Genomic DNA, 26,789 nt, shown 5'->3' on the forward strand with positions numbered 1-26,789 from the left:
TTACTTACCTAAAGTAAGGTAAAAAAATATACTGGCATTAAATGTCTTATGGCCTGGATTTCTGTTTGTTGGCAAACTAAGAGTAAATATTTTTGTATAGAAAACCAGTGTCTTTTAAAATGAAAGTACAAATTCCTTTAAGATATTTATCATGATTTGGTACAGTGGATATATTTTTGAGGGCAGCAACGACCAAGTTCCTTACTGAATGAAATAAAAGCATGTGGCAGTAGATTGTAAATGAAGAATAACATGTACTCACACGTGCGATTATAAGATTCATGACAGGTACGGGCAATCTCAGCGCCCAGCTGAAGGTAGTGCTGGGTCAGCTCTGCGGGAGCGTCGTCCGCCCCAAGAGCAAACATGCCGCCAGCGAAGCAGGTCAGGTGGCCCATCTTGTGTTCCAGGAGGCCCCCTTTCCACTCTGCGATGTACGTCAGTCCCCTGCTGGACTTGCGGATCAAGTGGGTCTCGATCGCCTGAAATTAACACTTAATTCAGCATTCGTAATCTCGTTTCAAATTTATACTAAAAACACCCAACATTAAAAAAAGAACAACATAACATTCACAATTTGAATTTGGTGTTACAAGTCCAGTTCAATCTCAAACTTTATGTTATTTCTTTCTGTGTTCTTTCTCTACTCTGTGCCTTATTGGTTTGGTGACTTAGAATGAACCCTGTGGGCCCAGTGTGGTTGGTTTTGCTCAGTTCCGTGATCAAACACTTGTAGTCCACACACCTAAAACGCTGTCCCCTTCTCAAAGACAGTTACTGCTGGAGTCGTGATAGCTGGTTTGGTACATTTCCATTTTCAGAAATGGGAAAACAACACGAGCACAGGCCCTGCCATGGGTGAAGCACAGAGCACGTCTGTGTGTGACATCCGGGCCGGTGGTATTACCCTTTTCTTTTGCTCTGTCACGTTTCAGGGCGTAACAAAACAGAGCGGGGAAAGGACCTGTTCTTCACTCAGGTTGCTTGGCTTCAAATTCCAGCCTTGACAAACTCTTTTCTATTTGCGAACTTTGTCAGTAATTTGCTTACTACATCCCTAAATCTCAGTATTCTTATTCATAAAATGGGAATAGCAGTGTCTCCTGAGAAAACCCTGTAACATGTTGTCTATAAAGTGGCCAGTATGTGACTAGCCCTCGATGGAAGTCATTTATCACATCATTCACATCTCCAGTTTGGTAACACTAGAATCAAGTCCTGCCCTCATAGTTCTGTTACAAAGTACATTAGTGTACAATGAATAAACATTTTAATAAAAGAATACAGACCTGTAAATTTGGGAGAAATGTTAACATTTACAAAAATTATTTATAAACAGCTTTTATTTCTGCCCCAGGACTACTGATATTCTTTTAAAGTAGATAGAGAAAACAAAATAAGCTTTATATTTTAAAAAAGCAAAAATGAAGAATGTTTGGAATTACTAATTTCCCATTACTGTAATAGAAAATTATCCCCCTCCCCCCAATTACTTCATAGAGGGACAAGAGCTATGAGAATGTCTAGACCTGTTACATTACCATCAAAAAAGGGGGGTTTTTGGGACATTTGGGAATAGTAGACATGGATAAAACTTGTGATAGAGAAGAATAAATTAAAATGAATACACAGGCAGATAAAACTTACTCTACCTTTATTAGAAGTAAACAAATGAAACCAAGATGTAAGAAATAAATACACTACTGTGCTTATTAACTGTAGTTAAGCTAATTTTATTGATGACTTAGATATTACATTAATATTTCATTCTTATTTAATGCAACTGAACAATTTAGCTATTTACTCTTCTCATAGCAGAAATTGCAATAAAGTCCTTTAGGCAGATACCTGTTCATCACCCAAGAAATTATTCTTTCTGTAGAGCAAGAATAATAGCTTTTGAGCATGGATTAGAGAAACATTATTATCCTGTTTGGATCCTGCATAAAATACTGTATTATTTTTGGCATTATTCTGACCAAGTTGCTACTTCTCAAAATAAATTAGACAACAAAGTTCCAAGACCTTTAAGGCAACATTTGTATGGCAACTAAAAAATGTAAATAAACACAGAGAAGGAAAAACAGTCTTTAATGGCTCTAAGACAAATGCCGTGTCAAGTCTACAGAGAATTGATTAGGAAAAAAAGAGCCATATATTTTGTGATTTTATCCTTGTATATTTGAAAAAAAGTAATCTGGTAAAGCCTATAGAATCCTAATTATCCAATACGTACACCGCCTGCCCAGGTACTACTCACTCCAATGGACCTCTGGCAGGGCGGGCATCCATAGCTGTGGATGTTCAGTGTGGTCTCTAGAGAAGGCCATGATAGTCAATTGAAAGCTCAAGATATTTTATTATCAAAACAGCCCAAGAAAACATACCACTCTGGGATTAAACACTTTCTAAAATTTACTTGAAGCTAAAACTGATGAACTGTGTATCTGCAGTAACTCAACTGTCCAGAACAGTAATGTAGAGGGTCCTTTCCTTGATGATAATCACCCCTGTAAGTCCCATTAGACAAAGGATCTTTGCTATGTAAGGCCCGGCTCCTTCTCACAATCAGAAATTTAAGTGCTTTTTAGCTTTGCTTTCTAAGTTGAAAACACAATGTATTGAAAATGTTTTTACTATTAAGAGAAACAGGAAACACTTTGACTTCAATTGTTCTTAATGGATTTTCCTGTCAATGGTTTGCCTAAATACAATATGTTAAAAGCTGTGTGGGTATACCTCTCATAGTTCTAGAAACTGAGGGAAAATAATACTTCAAAGAATATTTTAAAGTTGCTTTTCCTGGAACATCAGGCCTTAGAGGGTCAAGATCAGAATAATTAAAATGTCTGCCAGGATAGTAATTATAAAATGATGTAATGGAAACCATACTGTATGTATGGACAACTCCCTAGGTTAAAACCTAAACCTCACAGAAATGAAAAAGAAAAAAGAAAAAAACTTGGAAAAGGCCATGTGGACCATATCTTAGTAGACTTTTGACATTCATCATGTTCCTTAATAAAGGCTGTGCTAAATGAAGGCCAATGTTCTAACTAAGGTGTTTTGGTTCCTATATGTGAAATAGCAGAGTTGTACCTGCTGTATTAGTGAAGCTCCCTACTGACCTTGAGAAGGGACCGATGTGACATTTAATCTGGTCAACCAGAGCAAAGCAAGTTGCATTTTATTTGAATAGATAAGTCAGCCCATGCCAAAATCAGCCAGACCTCTTCTAGGGAGACCAGTTTTAGAGTAATGGCTTCCTTATTGGAATCCCAAATTTCCTTCATAAACTACTAATCTCAATTATAAAAATAAAATTAAGTAGTCTATAAAAAGGTCAATTTTCTGATGACTTAGCCATAATTTTACAACTTTATTTGAAATGCCTTGATGATAATAATAAAGTATATGTAAACTACTTTTATTAATCATAAGGATAATTGATTCTGTTACAAAATTTGTTGTGAAAAGTTGGGTACAAGTTCAAGTATTTTATATAAAATGATTTTCTTTTGTTTTACTTTATGTACGTTCAAAATTTATTTTCATTTTTGAAGGCGGCTTAATTTATTCTTACACTGACTACCTCCTATAGACTTTCCTAAGTAGTTTCTAACTTCTCTTGCTAACTTACTGCCCATAAAGAAATATTTACATTTGGTATGGAAGTTACATTCACAAGTAAATCCACAGTGGCGAGGAATAAAGGGGCAGGGGTTGACAGCTTGAATTTGGGTTTCACACTCAACCTCTATGAAGTGCAGTTGTCTTATCTACGGTACAACTGCACTACCGTCTGCAATGTAAGGTGAATAATATCTAACCCACTGCGAGGAAACAAACCAGTGTTTGAAGTATGTACCTGACACACTATACAGTATAGTGTGTTAGCACACGGTATGCAGTTCAACAAGTATTTGTTCCCTCTCATTGGTCCTGTATTTTATTTTATTTTTAGATTTAATCTTTATTGTAATTTTTCCTATTACCATTTAGTCCTTTTACGCTCCTCTCCCCCCAGCAATCACCACACTGTTGTCCACGTCCATGACATGGACCTTTTCCATGTTCCATGTCCATGACATGGACATGACACACGTCCTTTTCCTTTTTACTCACTCCCTCCACACCCTCCCCTCCCCACACCCTCCACTAGCTGTCATCCTCCATTTTAGACCTTTGAAAACTACGAATCACCTTAAACATCAGTTCGGTTAGTTCAGATTTTTATTTCAGAGTACTGTCCCTACAGCTCTGGAGATAAGTTCCCTTCAAATGGAGGTAGGCATTAAGATTGTCTGTACTCTTGGGAAATTTTAACTTAGTCAATTTTCAGGACATAACTTCAGGATTTTTCCCTCTCCATAATTTTAATTGACTCTAAGCAGAAAAATCATGCTCACTGAAGAAAAATACCCTTTTTTCAGATACGTGAACCTATTTTTTATAGATATGTAAATCTTCACTGAGGTTTGAATCATATAAAAAATTTAGCTGCCCTCTTAGAACTAAATATGTCAAATATAATTATAGTTATATTAGTAGATATTTTCCTCTACAGAACTGGAAATAATTTGTAACCCATTCATGTACTATTCTATTTTTTTCCCACTAAAGCTTGAATACTATGTAAGTTACAAGGTGGAGTTGAGTGGCAAAGGTGATTTAACTACTGGGTTTACCTGAACAGCATCAAAATACATCTTCTTAGCTTCCAGATCTGTCTTGTCAGACATTAACCATGCCTTTAGCAAATATTCATAAAAGCTGTCTCCGAGTCCTCCAACTGATACGTGATCTGCAAGAGAGGGAAATGCATTTTAGAGTGATTCAGCCTTTAATTCAGATAATGCAGCAAAATCACATTAGCAAGCCAGGATGCAAAACCCCATTGTCAACTGCAACTTAATGTTACATTTAAATTCCAGCAAATCTCCTGTTTTCAGAAAGACATTCTAAAATGAGCAGATATGCTATTAACTAATGTGATATACTCTAAATAATTACCAGGGTACTTTTGTAAGCATGAAGATAAAAAACATATAATCCCCCCTAATTCCCAAAATCAGGTTGTCTAGTAAAAATGCCAAAATAAAATATTTCACAGTATATATTCAAATAAATTTTTAATTGCTTTAGCTCTCAATAACACAAACATGTCAAAGTTGTGAGTATTAGCAAGTCTTTTTACACAGTGGCTTGCAATAACATAAGAAGCTCTGCAGTCTCTTGTGGTTCATTATGATGACTACTATTAGCAGATGGGTTTTCTAGTGCTATCAATCTGAGGGGTTCCCATTCTTGGGTAGGTCTGTAAGAAAGAAGATAGGGCAGAACTTTCTCTTCCTTACACACCATTTCAACATTCCTCTTCTGCTGCCATTTATTATGCCCGGTCCACCATATACATTACCAATGACCTTGCAAATTATAGGGTAGATATCCTCATTAAAAGTGAGAACACTGCCCTGGCCAGTGTGGCTCAGTTGGTTGGAGTGTTGTCCCCATAACCAAGAGGTTGCAGGTTCGAGTTCTGTGAGGGCACCTGCCTAATTTGCAGGTTTGATCCCTGTTCCAGGGCCATGTGGAAGGCAACCAATCAATCCTTCTCTCTCTCATTGATATTTCTCTTTCTTTCCCTTCTATTCTCTCTGGAAGAACTGGAAAAACGTCCTCAGGTGAGAATAAAAAACACAAATAAAAATTCTTTAAAAAGTGAGAAAACTGACTACAGACTCTAAATGAGATTGCAACCTTGGTAATTGCCATTTGATTCCACCCACACTGAGTCTCACATTTGGATGGGCTTGAATTAATACTTTTATTTTTCAAGCATGCTTACCTAAGAGAACAGATGTCATCTATTTGACATATCTTTCCTAGAATTCACAGACAACTTGAGCATTAGTAAAGATGCACTTATTCTGGAAAAGTGCATTGAGTGGCTACTCGGTAAACCACTGAACAATGCAAAATTCTTCTCAGTCAGTCTCAGTAAGGACTATATTTATTCAAGCTAGAAGGGCTGTGTTTAAATAATTAAATAAGTGATTTTATTATTAAATCCCAAAATTATATTGCAGTTTTAATTTTCATGTAAAATTAGTGTTTTTTACAATTGTAGAACTGGTTCTTAAAATAGCAATGTTTGAAGTAACCTTTATAGTTTCCTAAATAAATCACCACAGAAACCTCTGACATTTAAAAATTAAACAGGCTGAGACCTATCTCATCAGTAATAAGCCCTGTCGTTATAAACACGATTGCAGGGGGCAAATGCAAGACATGCATGGTGACGCAAATCACTGTCCGGTTCCTGTCAGAATAACAAGGACTAAGCGAAGTAATAGGAAACAAGGCCGCAGTCCAGACAAGTCCTTCAGAGTTAAAGCAATGAGGGTTGAAAACTAACAGCCAGAAGCAGCTTCATTTTCTTCCTCTTTGGGTTATGAGTCTATAAGAAATGAAAGAAGCAAGTTTGGGCACTGGTGACTTTTTAAAAGGGGGAACGGATTACATTTTGATATAGCTATTTTAATTAATTTTGGTAGGTAGTAGTTCATTTCCTATTCCTTTATTTCCTACCTATAACATTTTCATATTTGGAAGGAATAAAAATTAAGGAAGAGAGAGGAACAACAAGAGAAAGCCCTTTTGAGGTTTTAGCAAATCAATCACTAAGATTCCCCCGTGTCTGGATGACTGTTTGTGTTGGCAACAGAGTCCTGTGTAAATAAATATCTTAGTGGATGTAGAAGAGAACACGCCTGATTTTGTTAGCAGGAAAGGGCTGCCTATTTCTAGAAAGAACTTATGTACTATTTTTATTCCCAAATGCCCTAAAGGTAATGTGTACTATAGTCATTCAAATATTACGTTCTTTCTGAAGGGGGTAATTTATTCTTTTCTTCCCAATAGAAATAGGTCCTATAGAGGATTCCTAATACTTAAAAAGAGAAAAAAACCCCACAGCAAATGGCAAAATAATTAAGACAAAAATTACATACTCAACATCTTCAATTTTTAATTTTGTAGACTTCATGCAGATTAAACTTCTCTCCTCAAAGCAATCCCCCAATGAGGCTGTGACACTATATGATAATTACTCTGTTTATTGACATGGAGCCTCATATCTGGCCTCAATAGCCACAAGACCTCTTTATGTTATCAGTGATCAGGACTAGATGCTGCCTCTTAACTACAACTGAGGAGCAGGGGCAAACTGTTCAAAAAGAATAAATAGAACCACTGTTCAAAGCAGAAGCAGATAATCAGACAGGATACAGAGTACATGATTGTTTACAGATTTCAAGTTAGTAAACACCTACTAGGTATGTGATATCGTGTGTTGGGTTAACAAAAATGACTAAGAAAAAGTCACTGCCCTCGAAAGTTTTTGATCCCTAGGTTGATGGTTATGTATGTAAATCATTAGGAAAAGGGCTGTGACAGGACAGTGCCCAAAGTGTTGGGAGGCAGAAGGGGGTGGGTAGAGGAAGAGTGGGTGCTACCAAATTCCAAACTGGGTCTTGAAGAAGAAGGCCTCCCAGAAGAAATGGCAACTGAGCCGGGCCTTGGTAGAGTCAGAAGAATGGTGAAAGGGCTGAGGAAGCAGAATGAGCCCAGGTCTCAGCATGGTCAAGCAGGCCTTGATTAAAGAATAAGAACATAACTGTGTCTTCCTTGTGGCTGGAACACAGGATGGGGCTGGGAGAGGAGAGACCTGGGATTCATCAACTCTGTTTGGTTTTCCACCAGGAAACTGACCCATAAGCAACCCAGATATAAAGGGCTCTTTGTACCAGGAAACATGGCCAGATACATAGTATATTTGTGACCCAGAAGGTGAAGCCAGGATGTTCCAGTACAATCGACTCTTCTGTCCCTTTTCACAGGGACTCCTAAATCCTTAATCATAGGAAGAAAACTGTAAATCCTAGCTAGAGCCTTTCCCTAAACTTTTGAATCTTTCATGAGAAGGAGAACTCTAAAAACCCTTGTTCTTTAGAGAGTCATATTTAGTCATCTTGTCCTTAGAAAGCTACTCAAGTTCTGTTTTACCTCAAATACTCTAGTGGCCCTCAAACTTTCTATCATCCTAGCACCCCTTTATACACTCTTAAAAATGAATAAGTGCCCCTCCAAACTTGCTTATGTAATACTAGCAATGTTTACCATAGTGGAATTAAAACAGAATTTAATATATTTTTATTAATTTATTTAAAATAGTAGTATACTCCTGATGTAGTATTTTCAATAAAATACATTGTATTTTACAAAACAAAAATAATTAGAAGAGTGATGCTATTTTACATTTTCATAAATCTCTTTAATGTTTCCTGTAGTAGAAGACAGCTGGATTTTCCTATCTCTTCTATATTCAGTCCATACTATATCTCGTCCTGGCTGAAACAGATGAAGAAAATTCAGCCTCACAGATATAGAGTTGGAAAAGGGAAGATTATTTTAATAGTCTTTTCAGATTATTATGGATATTTTGCTTAATATGAAAACAAAACTTGACAAATAGTGTTTTTTTAAAGGTTAAAGTTTTTGAAAAGTTAATTGCAATGCGGAATTAGAAACCATATTGATGGACTTTTGTATTGTTGCAGTTAAAGCCACTGGTCTATCTTGTACTCTGAATGGTTCTTTTTCTCATACACGATTTTGGAAAAGCAAGCATTGGTCATTCGGAAAATACTGCTCACTGAATTATGCAGATCTTCCAAATGTTGACACATTTTATTAGACAGCAGCAAAAAGCCATGTTTGTTAATATCACCATCAATCTCATCAGAACAGTCTTTAAGTGTTGGTTAAGGGTAACGGGCTCATTCATGGTGGCATATACAAGTTTTCCAAAATTTAAATTTTCACTTAGAAGTTCAAATTTCATCACCGACACAGACACTGTCAGTCTTCTTTGAAGTGACAGGCTCATTTTCAAGAACACATTTACTAATTACCCGACTCGGAAAAGCATTCTGTTTTCAGTCATTCTTTCATGTGACACTGGTGACCACAAAGCAATAGTGACCAGTTCAGCTCACCAATTAGACAATCGCGCAAGTGCCTTTTGATGAGGCGACCACTAGTTTTTATTATGCGGGAGTGTTTTCAGTGTACTTTCAATTTAACCACTCAGAATATTACAAAGATGTGTATTCAGTGGCTGAGATTTACTAGAGTCAATAATTTATTTTTGCTTCATTAAGAACATTTTCATAAGTGAAACTGGCTTTTCTTTCTTTTTTTTTTTTTTTAGCCTGCCATGAATATTTAGAATGTGACTATTAGCACTATTTGGAGCCTGTGCCGTGGTTTGCAGCGTGGCTCTAGTAGTTTTACCCAACAATACTTTTGCAACGAAAGTACAAATGTCAACATAGTGGCAGAAAGTCTTAGTGTTATTATAAAAACAGCTTTGACCTTGAGGACCCCTTGAAAGGCCTCAGGGATGTCAGGTGATCTGTGGATCACACTCCCATTGAATGGCAACCTTGATTATGGTTTAAGAATCTCCATAGCTAGGCCTTCTCTCGCCATTACTCACCCACAGACATGTATTTTTAGCATTTTTCCTACTAAATTATTCTTTAAGCAAAGTACTTCTAAAGCAACAATGAAGCACAGCCATCTAAGAATATATGGTATTAAAATATAATGAAAAAACTCAAATTACAGTGAAACTTTAAGGCATTCTGACACAGTCGGCACAGCGAGGCATCACACTTAGTATTCTTCACTTGCTCTCAGTTGCTGCTTAATCTACAGCTGTTTTTTCCAAATCAGCTTGAGAACATTTCTTTCAATTCCTCTGAATCATTATACCCCTGGTCAGACTCTGTAAGGATTTCAAGTGAGGGCTTCTGGCATAATACTTTCTCCTGCCCTGGAAGTAATTCTCCTGGCAAGAAACCTTTATCTGCTGGGCTTAAAATTAAGTAGGGAAAATACTGTTTGTTCTTTCAATTTCCCAACCCTTAAAGATGCCGACTCCTCTCTCATCTTGTAGTCAAGCAGAAAGAAAATGTTATGAAGTAGAATGATCTAGCTACTCTGTCTGGAACTCTGATGATAGTCATTAAAACAAAGGAACGATTTTCCCTACTATCCACATGGCCAGCTTATTACAAGCTAACATCCTCACATCACCCTGACCAGAGGGTCCCCTTGTGATTAACGGCTTTAAATGTGCTTACATGTCATCATGCTCACAGTTACGCATGAAAAATAAACACTCTAGTTTCCTGGTAACACTTACAGCCTGTCTTTCTTATGACAGACCCCTTCTTATTAAAGGAATCGTGCCTTCTTTCCCCTTTTCTAAACATTCTCCCCAAAGATGGTGCCTTATTCTGATTTTCCGCTTGGTTAGGAGAACAGTGCTGGGTACCATAAAGAGCTAAAACAATGTTAAACCTTTGACTTACATTGACCCCACTGTCCACTGCTGGGATTCAGGTAGTTAGGATAAAGGCCTTGTGGTTTTTCCAGGTTGTTCAGTACTGTTCGAATATTCATTACCTACAATAGAAAATAAAACGTTGCTATTAAAATCCAGAAAGCAATTTTGGTGCCATTCTCCTGTCTTTCTTGATTATAGTTTCCCATGTTAGAAAAAAAAAGTTGATTTAAATGATGCAGAATTAGAACAAAGACAGTTGCTGCTGGCTTACAAAAATAATAGGCAGCAAGTGAACACAGGCACACTGATCTACCATATGTCAGATGTCAGAAAAGGAACCAGGGGTATTTCAGTAGATAAGTCAAGTCCATTCCAGTGGGAGGACAGAGATAATAAAAAGAAGCATAATATTCACAATGTACATACTATAACATGTGGTGGTAAATGTGGCAGAAAAGACACATGGCGGTAATAGGACAGAAAGTGCAGTGAGGTGGTGAGGCTGCACTCTGCTACTCGGGGTGGGCTGGGGCGGCTGATGGACAAGTGTTTGAGCATAAATGTTAAGAAACGAAAGGAGCAAGCCATGCAGGAAACTGGAGGAAGAGTAACTGGGACAGAGGGAAGAGCAAGCATAAAAGCTGTGAGAAGAGGGTGGGTTTGGAGGACAGGAAGCAAAGGGAGAGAGATGCAGGCCGTGAGGACTTACTTTATTCTGAGTGTGATGGGGAGCCATGAAAGACTTGTTTGTAATTGGTGTGACTAGTGTGCAAGAGAGGGAGTGGGAGTCAGCAGCTACTGCCCAGTCCAGGGTGGCAGCAGAGGTGACAGCACAGAGCCCTTTGGACCTAAGTTACTAGATGGAGAGGAACTGGGTGACCTCAAGAGTTTTGGCCTGAGCCACTGCGTGAACTGAAGTGCCAGTTAGCAAAAAGTGAAGACTGAGTAGGAGCAGGGCTGGGGGTTGAATCTGAGTATTTTAAGTGGGAGCTGTCTATTGGACCTCTTAGTGAGATGTTGCACAGGTGCTTGGATATGGACTCTGGAGTTCAGGGGATGGGTTGGGACCGAAATGATCAGTTTAGAGTCCGCAGCATACAGGTAGCATGTAAACCCATATGTGAAATAATGTAGGGAGTGAACATAAAAGGAAGAAACCCAGAGTGGAGTTCTGGGGCTGTCTAATATTTAGAGTTTGGGGTGATGAAGAGGATCCCAGAGAGGAGACTGAGAAGCAGCACCCAGCAAGGGAGACAAGCCAGGGGAATGCCCTGTGCCTGTTGCCCAGGGCGGAGCATCTCCCGCGGAGGGAAGAAACCAAGTGCAACAAACGCCGAGAGGACAAGGAAGATGAGGGGTGGGAATGATGATCGGATCTGGCAATGTGGCCCTCACTGGTCATGGTGACAGGTGTGGCTGGGACAGAAGCCCATTGGGAAAGCACTGAAGAAGGTGAGAGACAAAAAGAGAAACAAACAGTGACAACTTTTCCAAGGAATTTTGCTATAAGGGGGAGCTAAGAATTGGGCTGAAAGCTAAGGGCAGCATGGTGGGGTGAGTGTGAATTTATCCAAATATCTGTAAAGTTTGTTTCTTGAAAATCAGAAACTGATTCAATAGTTACTTTGCATTTATATAATACCTTGAGTTTAAAAAGTCTTTCACATACTTGGTTTATATAGTCCATATAATATTATATATTTTTAGATATGGAAAACATATTCAGAGAGGTCAAGTGACTTGCTTGAGGCTCAGAGAACTAGTTGTGTAAGCCAGGCCTTCTCACACTGAGTTAGAAGGGTGTCATGGAGAGACTGTGAGTTTAGTTTGGTTCATTGAAACGGTGCACGTAACGAAGCTCCTTAAAGACCTATATTAAACTTGGTAGCTCTTTTCCACGTCCAATATTATCAAATCTCTCAGCAGAGGATATTGTTTCTCATGAGCAATGCTTTTCAATGCAAGGCGTAGTGGCGTAGTGGAGAATCTCACCTTTTCAGCAAAGATAGGGTTTCCTGATAAATGGCTCAAGTGCATAAACTCCAAATGCAGAGTTCCAAATTCGGCCAAAATACTGCTGCCTCCTGAGGCCCAGGGCCAGTTCCTTCCAATCCCACTGAAGAAGAGGAGAGATGGAAGAGTTATGGGTCAGACTAATTCCATTATTTTTCAGCTCTAAAAAGTACAAGCGAAAGAGACAGCCTTTGAATAACAGCTCCTTAGCTAATAGTCCACTCTGGATATTAAAAAAAAAAAATCCAGCATTGTTGTGTCTGGCTACCAGTTTCAGGCTTTCACTTCTTTTTACCAAGTTGAAAATTAGTGTTCACTTAAGTTGCAAAGAAGTTGCTATGTGCTTGCTGTTGATGAACAGATAAATATTTTAGAAGGTCCAAGTGCTGTATTGAGATGTACACCATTCCAAGTAGAATATAAAACAAAATCAGACTAAAATTTCCCCACCCTGCCCCACATCCTAACTAAATAAAGCACTTCAACATTTTAGTTAATTTCAGCCTGAGATTCCATGGATTATTATAGACATTCACACTATACACCCAATTTTTTCTTGGATGTTGGATAAATTTCAAAGATTCATTAGCAGTATACTCACACTATATCCTTTCCAAACCTTCCACTTACTGAACTTCCTTTCTTACATTTCTCTTCACAATACTTCACCTATCCTAAGTACATTTCCTGACATATACAATCCACGCTTAAAAATGTCAGCAAAATTATGCAATTCAGATTCGAACGGGGTCAAACGCAGGAGCTTCAAATCTTATTGCCTAATTCATGGCTCATCTTGGAGAAGTGCTTTTTAAAAAGAGCCCTGAATACACACACATGTGCACAACTACACATAAAGAGGCTACTGAGACATGGCCATACTCTTGGGTGCACTGTATTTCTGGAAAGCCAGTTAAAATACCAAGACATATGTGATAATTCAAATAAAGAATAAAGATGGCAATTCTCCTGGCCGTTAAATGCCCCTGCAGAAATCTAAAATCCCCCATTTTGGTTTTAGTTCAGCTGCGCATTCATTGTACGCCTACTGTTTGTCTGGGACTATGCATGACCCTGGGTTACAAGACAGTCCTGATGAATAAGTTACTTTTTTCTCAAAGATCTTATGGTGCAATGGGAGAGAAAGTTCTAATCATAAATAATTCCAACTGAATGTGGTGAATGCCAAGATAAATGTGTGAGCACCTACAGCCAGGACATGCAATCCAATAGGGTGGGGACCCAACAGAGTGGGGAAGGCTCTTTGAGGAGGAGAGTCTTCAGTTGGGCTTTGGAGGATAAATAAGCAGCCGTGAGGAAAGAATGGTGAGAGGGAGACTCTGGACAAGGGGAGCACACCGCAGAGTGGGTGGAAGTGCCTGACACTGGTGAATGGAGGGAGGGGCAGGGGGCAGGCGAGAAGGCACCAGGCTCCACTGAGGCAAGGTCTGAGTCTTGTGGACTTCTCACTTTCTTCTCTTGCCAAGGTGGCCCCATTTAAATACTGCTCTTGGTGTCCCCTAAATTAGCTAACCTCCTCTGTCTTTCCCTTATATTATTCACAACTCTGGGGAAACCCTTCCAGTTCTGTCATTGCTGCTGTTGCTGCAGGGCTGCTGAGGCTGGCTGGAGGGAAGGGAAACAACGAAGACAACTGGCAGCTGACATCTAAGCTGGCCTCACGCTTACTCCTGATTTCCTCAGGAGTAAGGGTGAGGCCACATGTACTCCTGAGGAAATCAGGAGTAAGAGCAAAGCCTAGATTTCATTCCCAAACAATGATTTATAGTCAACCTAATACAAAGGAAGCAGAGGAGATCTGAAAATCATATATTAATTCATTTTAGAAATGCCTGATATTTATTAAGTTCTGAGAATGTGAATCAGTTTTTATTTTTATGGTTGGCTTAGATAAAAGGAATACCCAATCATCTAAATAAGATGAACAGCTACTTTCAAATTTTATTACCACATAGCAAATGCATATAGTAATTGGTCATCAGTTTGTTGTCATGACATTATTTTTTTATAGTCCACTATACCATCACTGACCAAAGTCAATAAGCATATTGAGCAACATTACAGATTTCTATATTCTGGAGAAATTCTTCAACACAAAGCTGCAACATACGGCAATGTCAGGGTAGTTGGGAAGGGAACGGTGACTTCACCCTGGAGAGGGAAGAGTACGGTGTGTCGAGAAACCCCGCCCAGTTCCCAGGTCTTCAGGGACGGGTTCTTTTCCGTTCAGGGTATTAAAGAGTGCAGTGGCACACCCAGATGGGAAACTGAAATGGTATACATGTACTCAGCTAAAACTGAAGGTACTTTTGTATCTAGGCATATGTTTCCTGCTACTAATGTGGTAAGTCGAGAAAAAACCGGAGATATACTGAAAAATTTCAGTATGTTTTTACAATTAAAATGTAAAAGAGTTGTTACAAATACACTCTCTCCTTCTTTGCGCACATTCATATCAGAGGAAAAACAGCATTCTTTTCTACCACTTTAATTATATAGGGAGCAAGAACATTAAAAGCACTGGAGCAGATATGGCATGCTAACAGAAAGAATGCTGAGTTTAGAATGCATGGCCTATTTCTATGAAAGGGTGGCTTTGGTTACTATTTTTTCAACCTACAGAATTAATGTATTTCAGTAAAAGTGTAAGATTAATAGTTTCATTGGTCAGGGAAGGGTTTCGAGAACTCAGAAAAGGCATCATTATATCTAGCTACTAAATTAGGTCACTTGCCTTTTCTTAGGCAAAGGTTTGAAGACTTGGAGGTTGGCTGGATGGAGAGCATGGGGCGCAAACCAAAGGCCATCACCTTTAAAATATGTGTGTGTGTGTCAGGGAAATGGCTGCCTACCTGCACGGCACATGTGCAATGAGTGAGAACTCGCCGAATGAGTTCCATCATCTTTTTTATCTTTAAATTCTATGAGTCTATTGAGGAATCTATATAATTGGATGGCTCTAATATCTAAAATGATATATGTGAACAGTGGGCATCTGACACCACAATGGCGGAGCTGTGATAAAGGGAAATGAGCCCAGGGAGAGCTCTGCTCCCTCGGTTTGGGAGTCAGGGTGCCCTGGGCACAGCATGGCCCAGTCAGGCTTCCTGGACCTCTGGCTCAAAACCAGTCTCACCTGAGGGAGGAGGGGATTTACAATGTCCTCAAATCGGATTGGCTGCCACAGTACTTTAAAGCAGCCATGGTGTTCTTTAACTATTTTACCTTCATTTTACTAATGCTAATACTATTTAAACAATATTTTAAGGATAAAATAACAGCTTGTATTCAGAACTATTAGTTCCACAAGCCAGGCATGAAGGAAATGAATATTTAAATATTCCCAATTTTGTTACAATGACTGAGTTGTAAGCCAAAACCGTGAGTCAGCATATGGAAATGTATACACAAAAAGGCAATTAAAACAGATTGGGGAGCAGCCAAGTGTTTGTTTTGGTTCACCGAATCCTGGAGCAGAACTTCAAACTTCTGTATCACTCTTTCATTTCTTTCTTTTCCCCCGACCTCCAGGTTTTCCATGTTAAATTGAAATGTCGTTTAATGTACAGCTGATATTGGAACAGCATGGGTTTGAACTGCATGGGTTCACTTATATGCAGATTTTTCCCCCACAGATACTATAAATGTATTTTCTTTTTCTTATGATTTTCTTTTCTCTTGCTCACTTTATTGTAAGAACACAATATGTAATACATAAAACATACAAACTATATGTTAATCAATTGTTTATGTTATGCATAAGGCTTCGAGTCAATAGTAGGCTATTAGTAATTAAGGCTTTCGGTAGTCAGAAGTTACATGTGGATTTTCTAATTCATAGGAGGTTGGCATCCCTAACCTCTGCATTGTTCAAGGTTCAAATATGTTTCAATTTTTAGTTTAGTTTAAGTTTTCAATAGTCTACAAAGGTAACCTTTCTTTGAAAATAAAACATCAAAGCGAAAATAACTGATTTTGACAATTGCAATTAGAATCATGCCTTCAAAAACTTAAATCGCTATGATTCTTTTGAAAATGTGGAATACCATTGTATTCTTTAGAGACTTGATTTTAATGTAGTTTATTAGCAGTGGCAACATTCTTCCTCCCCCTCTTGCACTCAAAACAAGAAGGTATCATTACTTACAGACCTCATAGCTCTGATAAGCAATGGACATTATACATTTTTCCTTTTTTCTCCTGGGAATGGTTAACAGCACCAGAGAAAGGAATTATAGTACTAATGACACTATTCTACTTAGGGCTGAATCCCAGGGGAGAGCTGCTAACTCTTTTTCTACAAGAGCTTTTAATGGATCAAGTAGCCAAATGGTTGTTCTAAATTTATGGTATATATCTTCAAAATAATCTTAAATTGAGGTATATAAAAGTTATATGTTATTGTTACTTCCCAGGTACAATTTGCATCATTAATGAATAGATATGGCTACTGAAGATAACCAAATGCAATCAAAAATGTACAGAACTGAAACAATTCCAAAAAGCCAGATGATGATATACAAAAAGCAGTAAATAGTTATAAAATCTTAATTAGCTTTGACTTTCAAATCTGCTTTTCCTTGATGGTTGCTATTCTATGCAAAATGGGAAATGGGCCAATAAACATTTTTCTTGAGGATTCATACCTGAATAATTTCTGATTAGCTGATCAGTAAACAAACTCCCTTCAAGGCCCTAGTCCAGAATAAAGGTTACTTGTGGGCAGTGGAGTCAACAATTTTTAGACAAAAGAAATCCCCCACATTCTGTATATCATGATAAAGCCTTATATATGCAAATGGAGAGGCACCCAGCGATATTTATTTCAAAAGAGCAGATAATCCCAAATTATTCTTTCTGGATTTTAGCACAAATTAGAAAATACTAATTAGAAAGTTCATGAATGATTGTTTCATTTAACTGAATTCCCAAAGCTCATTGATTTTGAGATTAAGTGATTTCATCTTAAATTATTACAAATGCCTTTTTCCTGAAAAGGTTCACACAGTGCCACACTTTCAGGTTTGTAGTGTAAGGCCTCACTAAAGAGGTGAACCAACAGTCCCAGGGACTGACCTTCTAAAGTTGGTCAAGAATTCTGTTTTTCAGTTGTCCTTTGGGTAAGATCTCCTTGCCCACCACTATCAACAGACTGCAGTAATTGAATGTAGTTTCTGCCCAGTTATTAGGCAAACTGGGATGTCCTATCATTAGGTTTGGGGAGAGGCTAGCAGCACTGATGAGAAAGCACTTCAGTGCATTTAAGGTGTGTGGGCTTGCAAACATTTACTTTATTGAATTTAATGAATCATTCTACGTGTTTTTAAAAATATACATTATATTTTTCATGAACATTTCCTATGCCAATCCATGAATATCATCATTGTTGCTGAGTGCATAGTATCTGATTGAATAAATTCTCATTTATTTAAACATATCCCTACCAATGGACATTGAGGCTAATTTTATTTTTTATTTTTATTTTTTTGCCACAATAAACAATTTAGTAGCATGTCTAGTTTTTTGTAGAAGTCCAATGCACTATCCATTGAGCTACAGAGCCTGCTTGTCCAGTTCTTTTTTAAAAAGCAAACACATATTCATAGAAAATATCTACATAAACTACCAGCTGGAAGGTGTTAGTTTAACTGTCTAAACTGACAATAAGCATGGATTTGGGAATGTGTAATGGAGGCAAACATGTCCAAGGTGTAGAAGCTTATTTCTCTTTAAAGGGTGGGTCAGTTATATTCCATTTGGTAGCTTCTAGAATTCTTGGGATGTCTCAAATCCATCGATTGTAGATCACTGCATCAAGCTCTTTAAAACTGGGGAAGGGGGAGCTACAGGCAAGCATTTTTATCCAAACACTTTTTAAAATAAACCTCAGGATGCATAGTAGAGTTCATCTTCATAAATGGTAATTCACTAATATTAATTTGCCAGACGTCTCCTTCCCTTGGTTTCACCTTTTATACACAATTCTTCATTATTGTAGGAGTTTAACACACCCCACCACTCTAAGACATTACTTAAGATTCAAGACTATAGTGAAATTGGGCTGTTTACTCATCTCTTTGCCATTCATTTATGGGTCTATGGATCATCTATGGACCAAGCTAAGTGAAATTTGTGCAGACCCAGGTTTTTAATTCTCCAAATTCTGTCCTACAGTCTTTCCCAGCGATCAGACTGTGCAGGACTGCTCTCTTCTACTAGAGACTCTGATCTCCAGGGACAGACTCTGTTTTATGCACCTGTGTGAACTCTAAGTCAAGGGCAGTGCCAAGAAACAGAAGTGCTCAATACACATTTCATCTAATAAAATTAAAAAAGAAACAATAATGAAGTGTTGTGTCATTGGCTTCCACTCCTAACATATTGAAATAATTTAATCTTATATTACTGCCATCATATAGCTCTCTGATAGTCAATTCAAGAACAACATCCTTTCCAGGATGTTCAAGTAGGCTACTATCACAAACTTGGAGTGGTCTGAACTTGTGATTTCTAAGAGTTAAGATATGATGCAATGAGAAAAATAAGGATAGCATGGTAAATTTTTATGAAGGCTAACTTTTGTTCAATTTAAAGATGGTCTTTTATTCTGAATCTTTGTCCTTCCCATTTTTGTGATGTCAGACTTATATTTTTCCTTTCAGATGAAATAATGATAGCAGGTAGTTTTTCTTTTTTGGTGTCCTTAAACGCTGGCAACTAAGGCTAGCTTCTCAACAACTGGGGAAATTTTACTTGGTCCATGAAAACTAAAATTCTGGTACCACTGATCTTAAGATGCAGCTGAAGCTACGAAGCAATTACTAATGGAAAGAACAGCTCACTATCCACTTTGCCCTAACTAATGTAAGTTTTTGGCAGGAATCCTGAGGTAAAAAGAATAATATTAAATGATTTTTTTCAACAGATTAAAAGATAAGCACTTTGCAGGTATCTTGCCAAACTCAGCAAGGATGATTGAGTTAGCGAGTCACCCATAATTTACTGAGTGCTTACTACGTGCCGGGCACTGTGCAACACAACCAGCAAACACTGCGGGAAACCTGCCGAGGCCCTTTTAATGATCGATATAGCCTGTTCTGAAATTTTGGAGCTTTAGGGTATCAATTGCAACTCAATTAAATTTTCATTCAGGCACCCGAGTAGAGGTAAAACAATTTTTTGGAGAACAATGTCTGTTTTCCCTTTGGGCACTCCTTAGAGGTCTTTAGGGAAGAAATCAAGTGGGTCTAATTAACTTTTAATAAAAGAAAATGAACTTTGTCCAACTGGTATACGAAGGACATTGGTATTCTATTACGAAGTTTAGCAGATACTCTCTGTAGGTTTTTTTTCCAGACATTAAACTACCTGGGAGTAATTGGGAAAGATTCATTCTCTAATGCTTAATAAATTAGTTATCATTATACTTCAGAGTAGGCAATACATTGCTTTCAAGTCAAGATCAGTAAAATAAGTGCTAAATTAAGAAACCTGTAGTGGAAAAATGTTGCTAAATGCTACAAATGCTATTAATATTCCCAAACAATAAATTAACAGCAATACATTTCAAGAAAATAGCTGATGTCTAGATTATCAGGGTGAAAAATCAGTGTGTTGTTTTAAGCTGCATTATGGAAATTCAGATATTTTGCTTAACACCTAATGGAAATCTAACCAGCAAAACAAACTTAGTTAATTAAACCACTTTATAATTTAAAATGCTAGCTTTTCTTAGTTTGGAATTTTTACATAAGAAGTATCATGCAAATAAAAATGTGTGTATAGCTTGTGGTGAGAACAAACAGATTTGGGATCGCTCAGAACAGATGCTGGAGAATAAGTCCATCACACTGCCTCATTCTTGATTTCCTGCCTTCTGCCTGCAACTTATGGCTTAGAGACTGTAGGAAACTGTGTTATGAAACAGCATGGCACCTAAAGTTTCAGGCATAAAGATTAGGAAAATCATGACAAATGAATAAAAAGGACAATGGAGAATAAAGAACACGGAGGAAGAACAAATTGTTCAGGAAAACTCAACAGTAAAGGTGGGTATCCTCTACAGAACATGAACTGCTACAGTGAAATCACTGTCTATTCTGCCTGCCCTCAGTGACAGTCTCATACAGAACACAGTCCATGTAGAGGATAATCTGTGTATGGTTAGCTGTATGCTGCTTTTTGACATCTTCTCTGTTAGTAAACTTTCTACATACTTAAACTCATCTCCCTAACTGGAGAATAAGTCCTAAATGCAGAAATACATTTTTGTTTCTTCTACCACCATCACCCCTTCAAAAAGATATTTGCATAGTTACATGCTGAAATTTGGTAATTGTTGCATTTATATATGTCAGAAACAAATCCACTTCTAACATTGATATAATGCATAGATTTAAAAATCAGGGAATACTCTAAGCAAGGTTTATTACTCAATGTATTTTCCACTGATGTTTACCTTTAGCTGACATGTTTATGTTTTTAGTAATTAAGATTCATCATATTATAGGAAAAATTATAAAAAATGTAACTGAACTCCTAACAACTTTTATTAAATAAAAACAATAAAAATGGGTAGTTTACATGGTCTCAACTTTTGGTAGCCTCCTACTGCTGATATTAACATCAAAATGTATTTCAACATGAGTTTGAATGGTGTGGGTCCACTTATACATGGATTTTTCTTTTCAAGAAATACTGTAAATGTGTTTTCTCTTCTTTACAATTTTCTTAACATGTCCTTTTTTCTAGCTTACTTTATTATAAGAATATAGTCTATAATATATAACATACAATTATGTGCTAAACAACTGTTTATATTACGGTAAGACTTTTGGTCAACAGTAGGCTACTAGTAGTTAAGTTTTTGGGAGTCAAAAGTTACACATGGATTTTCAACTGTGTGTGTGTAGGGAAGAGGCCCTGACCCCCATGTTGTTCAAGGGTCAACTGCACTATATCAATAGTTGGTAGAACTTTGATGGTAAAACTACCTATTTTATAGCAGACATGTTCAAAGTATATGTTGGCAGACATAAAAGTGCAGCTTTTAAAAATCTTTGTTATTTAGTATCTGTCAGTTCTGTAAAATGGAAATATCAATATAGTATCTTGAGACCATATGATCATTCCTATTTTATCTTTCAGGAAATACTTAGATAAATGAGTGCCCACACAAAACTTGTAGCTTTTGGTAACTTCAATTTGCTAGAAAACATTATAAAGTGCTAAAAGGAAAACATCAAAATAGTATCTTGAAATTTGAAATAAGAATCACAGTCATTTTACCCTTAATGAGGAGGAAGAGAGAAAAAGCCCTTCATCCCTTCCTTTCTGCTAATGGGGCTTGCATCGCAGTCAGGGTCCAGGGCGAACTGCAAGCTCAGAGAACTGTATGTCATAATTAGGCTCCAAAGACTGATGCTCCCAACCTGCTGAGTATAGGGTTTTAGGATGCCATGAAAAGAATATCTGAGAGACAGAGGAATTTGGAATGGAAGGGGAGAGGCTGAACTTAGGACAAATTACACTGTGCCAGAATAAGGAAGACCGGACTCTCCACATAGATCTGGTCTGAAATGAACCACTGTGAAATAAAGCAATAAATTGGTAGGTGGAATCTAGGGTTTTATGAACTGGGGTGACTCTTGGCACAAAATAAATCTTCCAGCTTTGACGAGTGCTTTCTTCTTCCTAAAATGTCAGTTTAAGAACAATAACAATGTTTGCGGGCGACTTCCCTCTCATTTAAAACAAAAATGCTCTCCTGGGCCCCACAGGTGAAATGGACGTTCTCAGAATTTAAGATTGCCTACTTCAGTTAATAGCAAATGCCCACATGAAACATAGCACAATTATCTTGCAATGTTAAGTGCTAAGGAGAAAATAAAGCAGGATGATGTGACAGAGTCTGACGGGAAGCTTCTTTAGCAGGGCTTCTTGGGAAGACCTCATTGAAAGGGAGATCTTTTTTTTGTTTTGCTGGTCTTCATGCTGAGACCAGTAAGATAAAAAAAAAGAACCTGTCAGTGAAGACCCAGGAGTGGCTCCTGCAAGTGCCCCAAGGTGGACATGACTCTCCGGAAGGCTGGCTGTGTGCTGAAGGACAAGCATCAGTGAGGGGAGGAACACCGGAGAGCTGAGGAAGGGGCAGACCACCTGCAGGCCAGAGAAAGCATTTGGATTTATTCTGAGGGCCATGGGAAGTCACTCAAGGGTTCTAAATAGGAGGCAATGAAATCTGATTTGCACATTCAAAAGTTCTCTCTGGATACTGTGGGAGGAATGACGATAGGAGAGCAAGACTGGAAGGAGGCTAGCAAACAGGTGTCCAGGGGAGAGGCAGACGGCAGTCTGGACTGCGTACCAAGAGCAGAGACAGACAGATGTGGAAGGGTTCGGGCTATGTCTGGGTGTAAGAGTTGTCAGGAAGAATTGTATTTGGGGATGAAGGAAGACAGAAATGAAGGATGATTTCTAGATTTTTGGCTTTAGCAGCTGGGAGGGTACTAGTGCCATTTAAGATGGCAAAGATTGAGACAGGAATGGTCCTAATAAAGAAAAGCACAAGTTCTGCTTTTTATATTTTGCTCTAATAACTGTAATTAACAATGGCAAGGAGAAAAACAAATTTGATCATATTAATTTTCCTTTTTTAGTTTCTAATAAAAATGAATTTATTAGAGTCCAGGAAATGGTTTTGTAATGGCTTTTCTAAAATAATTTTTAAGTTATGAAAACAACAGTCATAAGGCAAAAAAAGTTGCAAACATACAAAAGATTACAGAATAGAAAGGAATTTCCTTATATTACAGATCCCAATATTATTTCTCAGAGTAAAAACAATCAATAATTTACTGACATCTCCTCCAAAATAACTTAGTGCATGATCACTAGACAAAAAACAATGCACATGAAAGTATACTATACATATTGTTATGTACTGTGTTACACGAAACAGGAAAGTATCTTGGTGCGGTGCCTCATTACTGCTGCCTACAATGCCAGTGTGTCTGAAGTTTTGCTGTTATAAAGAATGTTGCAGATTCTTGAGTAGAGTTCCAGGATAAAATCCTGCAAGTGGAATTTCCGTATTGTACATATGTGCTTAAAATTTAATAAACACACCCCAATTACCTTCTAAAGAGTTTGCCCCAGTACATACTCCCTTGTACGTAAGAAAGTTCTAGCTCCTAACTCCTGGTATTTATCAAATTTTGAAAACTTGGTAAATCTATTAGGTTAAAAAAACCCCAAAACACTTTAATGCTATTTTAATTTGCATTTCTTTACATGAGCTTTTGATATTCAATGCCAATGCACATCTTCTTCTGCGAAGTACATGTTTATGAACTTGCATTATTGATGTATTGGTGCTACTGCCTCTCTCCCCCAGTTCTATTATTTTTATACCTTCAAAAATTACACAAGTAATACATACTCATTATTATGAGTGAAACTATGTAAAGAAGAATTGTGAAAAGCTAATATTGTATCCCTACTCCCTTGTAATATCTGCCACTTTCCAATCCTGGTTAAATAATGCTATTTACCCACATACATATATAAACATATGGATATATATATTTAGGATTTGTTCTTTCCAATAAATAGGATTGTATTATGTACATTACTTTGCAAAGTACCTGTCTCAGTACCTCATCACAGACACCTTTCTAGAACAAACATTTTAACAGCTGTATGATAAATAATATTTCATAAAAGGGATAATCACATTTTACTAAATCAATCCTCTATTGATAGAGGTTCTGTTCTGTTCTGATTGATCTGTTCTGATTTTTAAATACAACAATCATGCCGCACCAACCATCCATATTCATACTAATGCTTTTAAAAAGAGCTTTTTATACATTAAGAAAACTTGTTTTTTATCCATGTGTGCTTTGTAATTTTCCCTCCAATTGTGTCTTGTCTTTTGATTTTGCCACACTAATTTTTATTTGGCATATTTTTCATATATATGTTCTAGTTCTGTGCCCTATTCAGAAAGTCTCTCCTCACCCAAGATAATGTTTTAAAAATCTTGAAAATCTGGGCAATAACTTCTTTCTTTTAAGTCCTATTCAACAGTGAAAAAATCACAGTATTATTGTATGTAAGTATAAAATTTATATTTTGAAACTATAATTATTTTTGTTTTGTTTTTCATGCCACTTAACACCCTTTTAGTTAATTATATTAGGCTCACCTGTTCAATAGCTTAGCTAATCATATTTAAATATTATAAAGTTAATTTCTCTTATTATTTCTTTCTCTTTTTGATCTTAATGCAAAATTTTACTGGTTTCCTTCCTTTAGAGATTTAGTAGTTTCATCAATATTTCTCCATTAAGAGGGAAGAAAAAACAATGATGGAAAACATTTTATCCAGAGAATTTAGACATGGGAGATGCTATAGGTAAATCAGCCAACAGGCCAGTTGATCTTCAAACTTAATTTCTGCATCAAGAGAATCTTCAGGTGTGACCTTGGGCAAGTCCCTTAAACTCTCTAAGGCAGCAAAAATCTTTAAAACCAAGTAATACCTGCAAAACCCACCTTGTAGGATTTTAGCAGGCTCAACTGGGGTAATACACGTGAAAGTGCTTTCAAACTATAAAGAGTTTAGTCCAGAAAGGTATTTTTATCTTTTGCATTAGCAACTGACATTTAGCTAACCAAAAGAAATCTGTTTTCAGGTTTTTTCCTTCAATTTTAGAGATGTCTACTCAAAAATAAATTCACCAAATGTTCACTTGGAGATAGAAATTATAACACAAGTAATAATGAAACAAAGTAAGGCATTCCCCAGATTTAAAAATTTAACAAATCGCTACTGTTAGCCAACTTTCCCAAAGCAATTTAATTGCTGTACAACTACCAAATATGCAGCACTTTAAGAAATCTTTCATGTCTTGTAAGTCTTCCAGAAAAATTAAGTTAAAAATGTTTCCAGCGTTGAGACAGCTGCACAGACCAATGACGCCTTCTGTGAGTTACTTGTACTTCAGTGGAGGACCAGAGTCCTGTCCAGTGCTCCCTTGCTGCGGCCCCACAAAGGTAAGAAGTCTTAGTCTGTTCCAGACAGACGCAAACCCCTTCTGCCGGGTGGCTAAGTAATCAAATGAGTCCTTAATGAATCATCACTTAAAAATCCATCTACTTATGAATATCCATATGCACAGGAAATTAGTTAAGATTATTCTCGTAAATTATCCTTTGCCAGAAGAGGATTTTCATCATAACATTCATTTTCAGAATGAATTCCAAAAGCCAGCCACAGAGGTATTTCTTAGGCCCAAACTTGCTCATCATGCCAAGTATTTTACTGGAGACAATATGTAATGTTTCTAAAGGACATTATAATTTCTGGAGATGCTGATCCAATTGAATGAACTGATGGGTTAAACCAACTGAAAGTGTAAAGCTTAATTCTAAAGGGTAAGGATTTGATTAATTCAGGAATTTATTTTTAATTCGCAAGTTTGAAGAGACTTTGTTCTAAAATGAATTTTGAAATTAAATTTTTAAATTTTATTAAAATTACCTTCATATAATGTCTTGTTTGCAAGCAAATGTTTAAATTTCATTCTCATTAGAATTACCTGCAAATAAATGAGGAAGTGTAATCAATGTTAAAAACAGTAGCCCTTCATGGACTTATTGGTAATGTACACTTAAAATATAGCCAATGGATGCCTCCTTTAAATGAGGGCAGGACAGGTAGGAGGTTCTTTATATAATTCAATTTATCTTCAGAGCACCATGTAGGCAGTATTCTCTTACTATTTGGCAAAGAAAACCGGGACTCAGCCAAGCTAAATGCTTGCCTATGATGGTCAGTGCAGTGGCGGGGATGAGGTGGGTCTCCTCAATAGGCCTGACTGTTTCGGCCTGTGTGCTCCACTCTTCACAAACCACATAGTGTCAGCTTTTATGTTCTTATATGTCAGGGGCGAATTAGCCAATTTCCTCCGCCTGGGAGAGCCAAAGGGATTTGTTAGCAGTCAAAAATGGAGATGTTACCAGTCAGTATTGATTTGTTTGAAATAAGATGGTACTTGAAAAGGAAGGAAATTAATATATACAAAACTAACTCATAATATACTTTTTTCCTTTAAAATAAGACTCTCCAGTGCAAACCTGGTGTCAGGAGACAAAAAAGAAATATAATGCTGATATAAATAATGCAACAAAGTTAAACAAGTTGTGTTTTTAATGCCCCCCAAACAAATTTGAAATTTCCAGGTCAACAATAGTTACTATACCCACAAGCCTGATGCTTTTCAGAAATCTGAAGTCTTTACAGCATGAAATTTTTTTTTCTCTTTTAATGATC

The 26,789-nt window shown here is 37.3% G+C and overlaps 1 protein-coding gene across 1 annotated transcript in view; it reads right to left on the bottom strand.

The window, feature by feature from the left end:
- Positions 1-26,789, bottom strand: part of MAN1A1 (mannosidase alpha class 1A member 1) — a 150,749-nt gene that overhangs the window by 11,139 nt on the left and 112,821 nt on the right. Inside the window, exons 7-10 of the mRNA XM_045843140.1 lie at positions 12,410-12,533; positions 10,443-10,536; positions 4,689-4,804; positions 263-482 (exon numbers count right to left, since the gene is read on the bottom strand). Coding sequence (XP_045699096.1) covers positions 263-482; positions 4,689-4,804; positions 10,443-10,536; positions 12,410-12,533 — 554 coding nt within the window. The remainder of the gene's footprint in view (positions 1-262; positions 483-4,688; positions 4,805-10,442; positions 10,537-12,409; positions 12,534-26,789) is intronic.

The sequence above is a fragment of the Phyllostomus hastatus genome, unplaced genomic scaffold (assembly GCF_019186645.2).
Source record: "Phyllostomus hastatus isolate PE091 unplaced genomic scaffold, TTU_PhHast_1.1 phas_contig_40, whole genome shotgun sequence".
Lineage (NCBI taxonomy): Eukaryota > Metazoa > Chordata > Mammalia > Chiroptera > Phyllostomidae > Phyllostomus > Phyllostomus hastatus.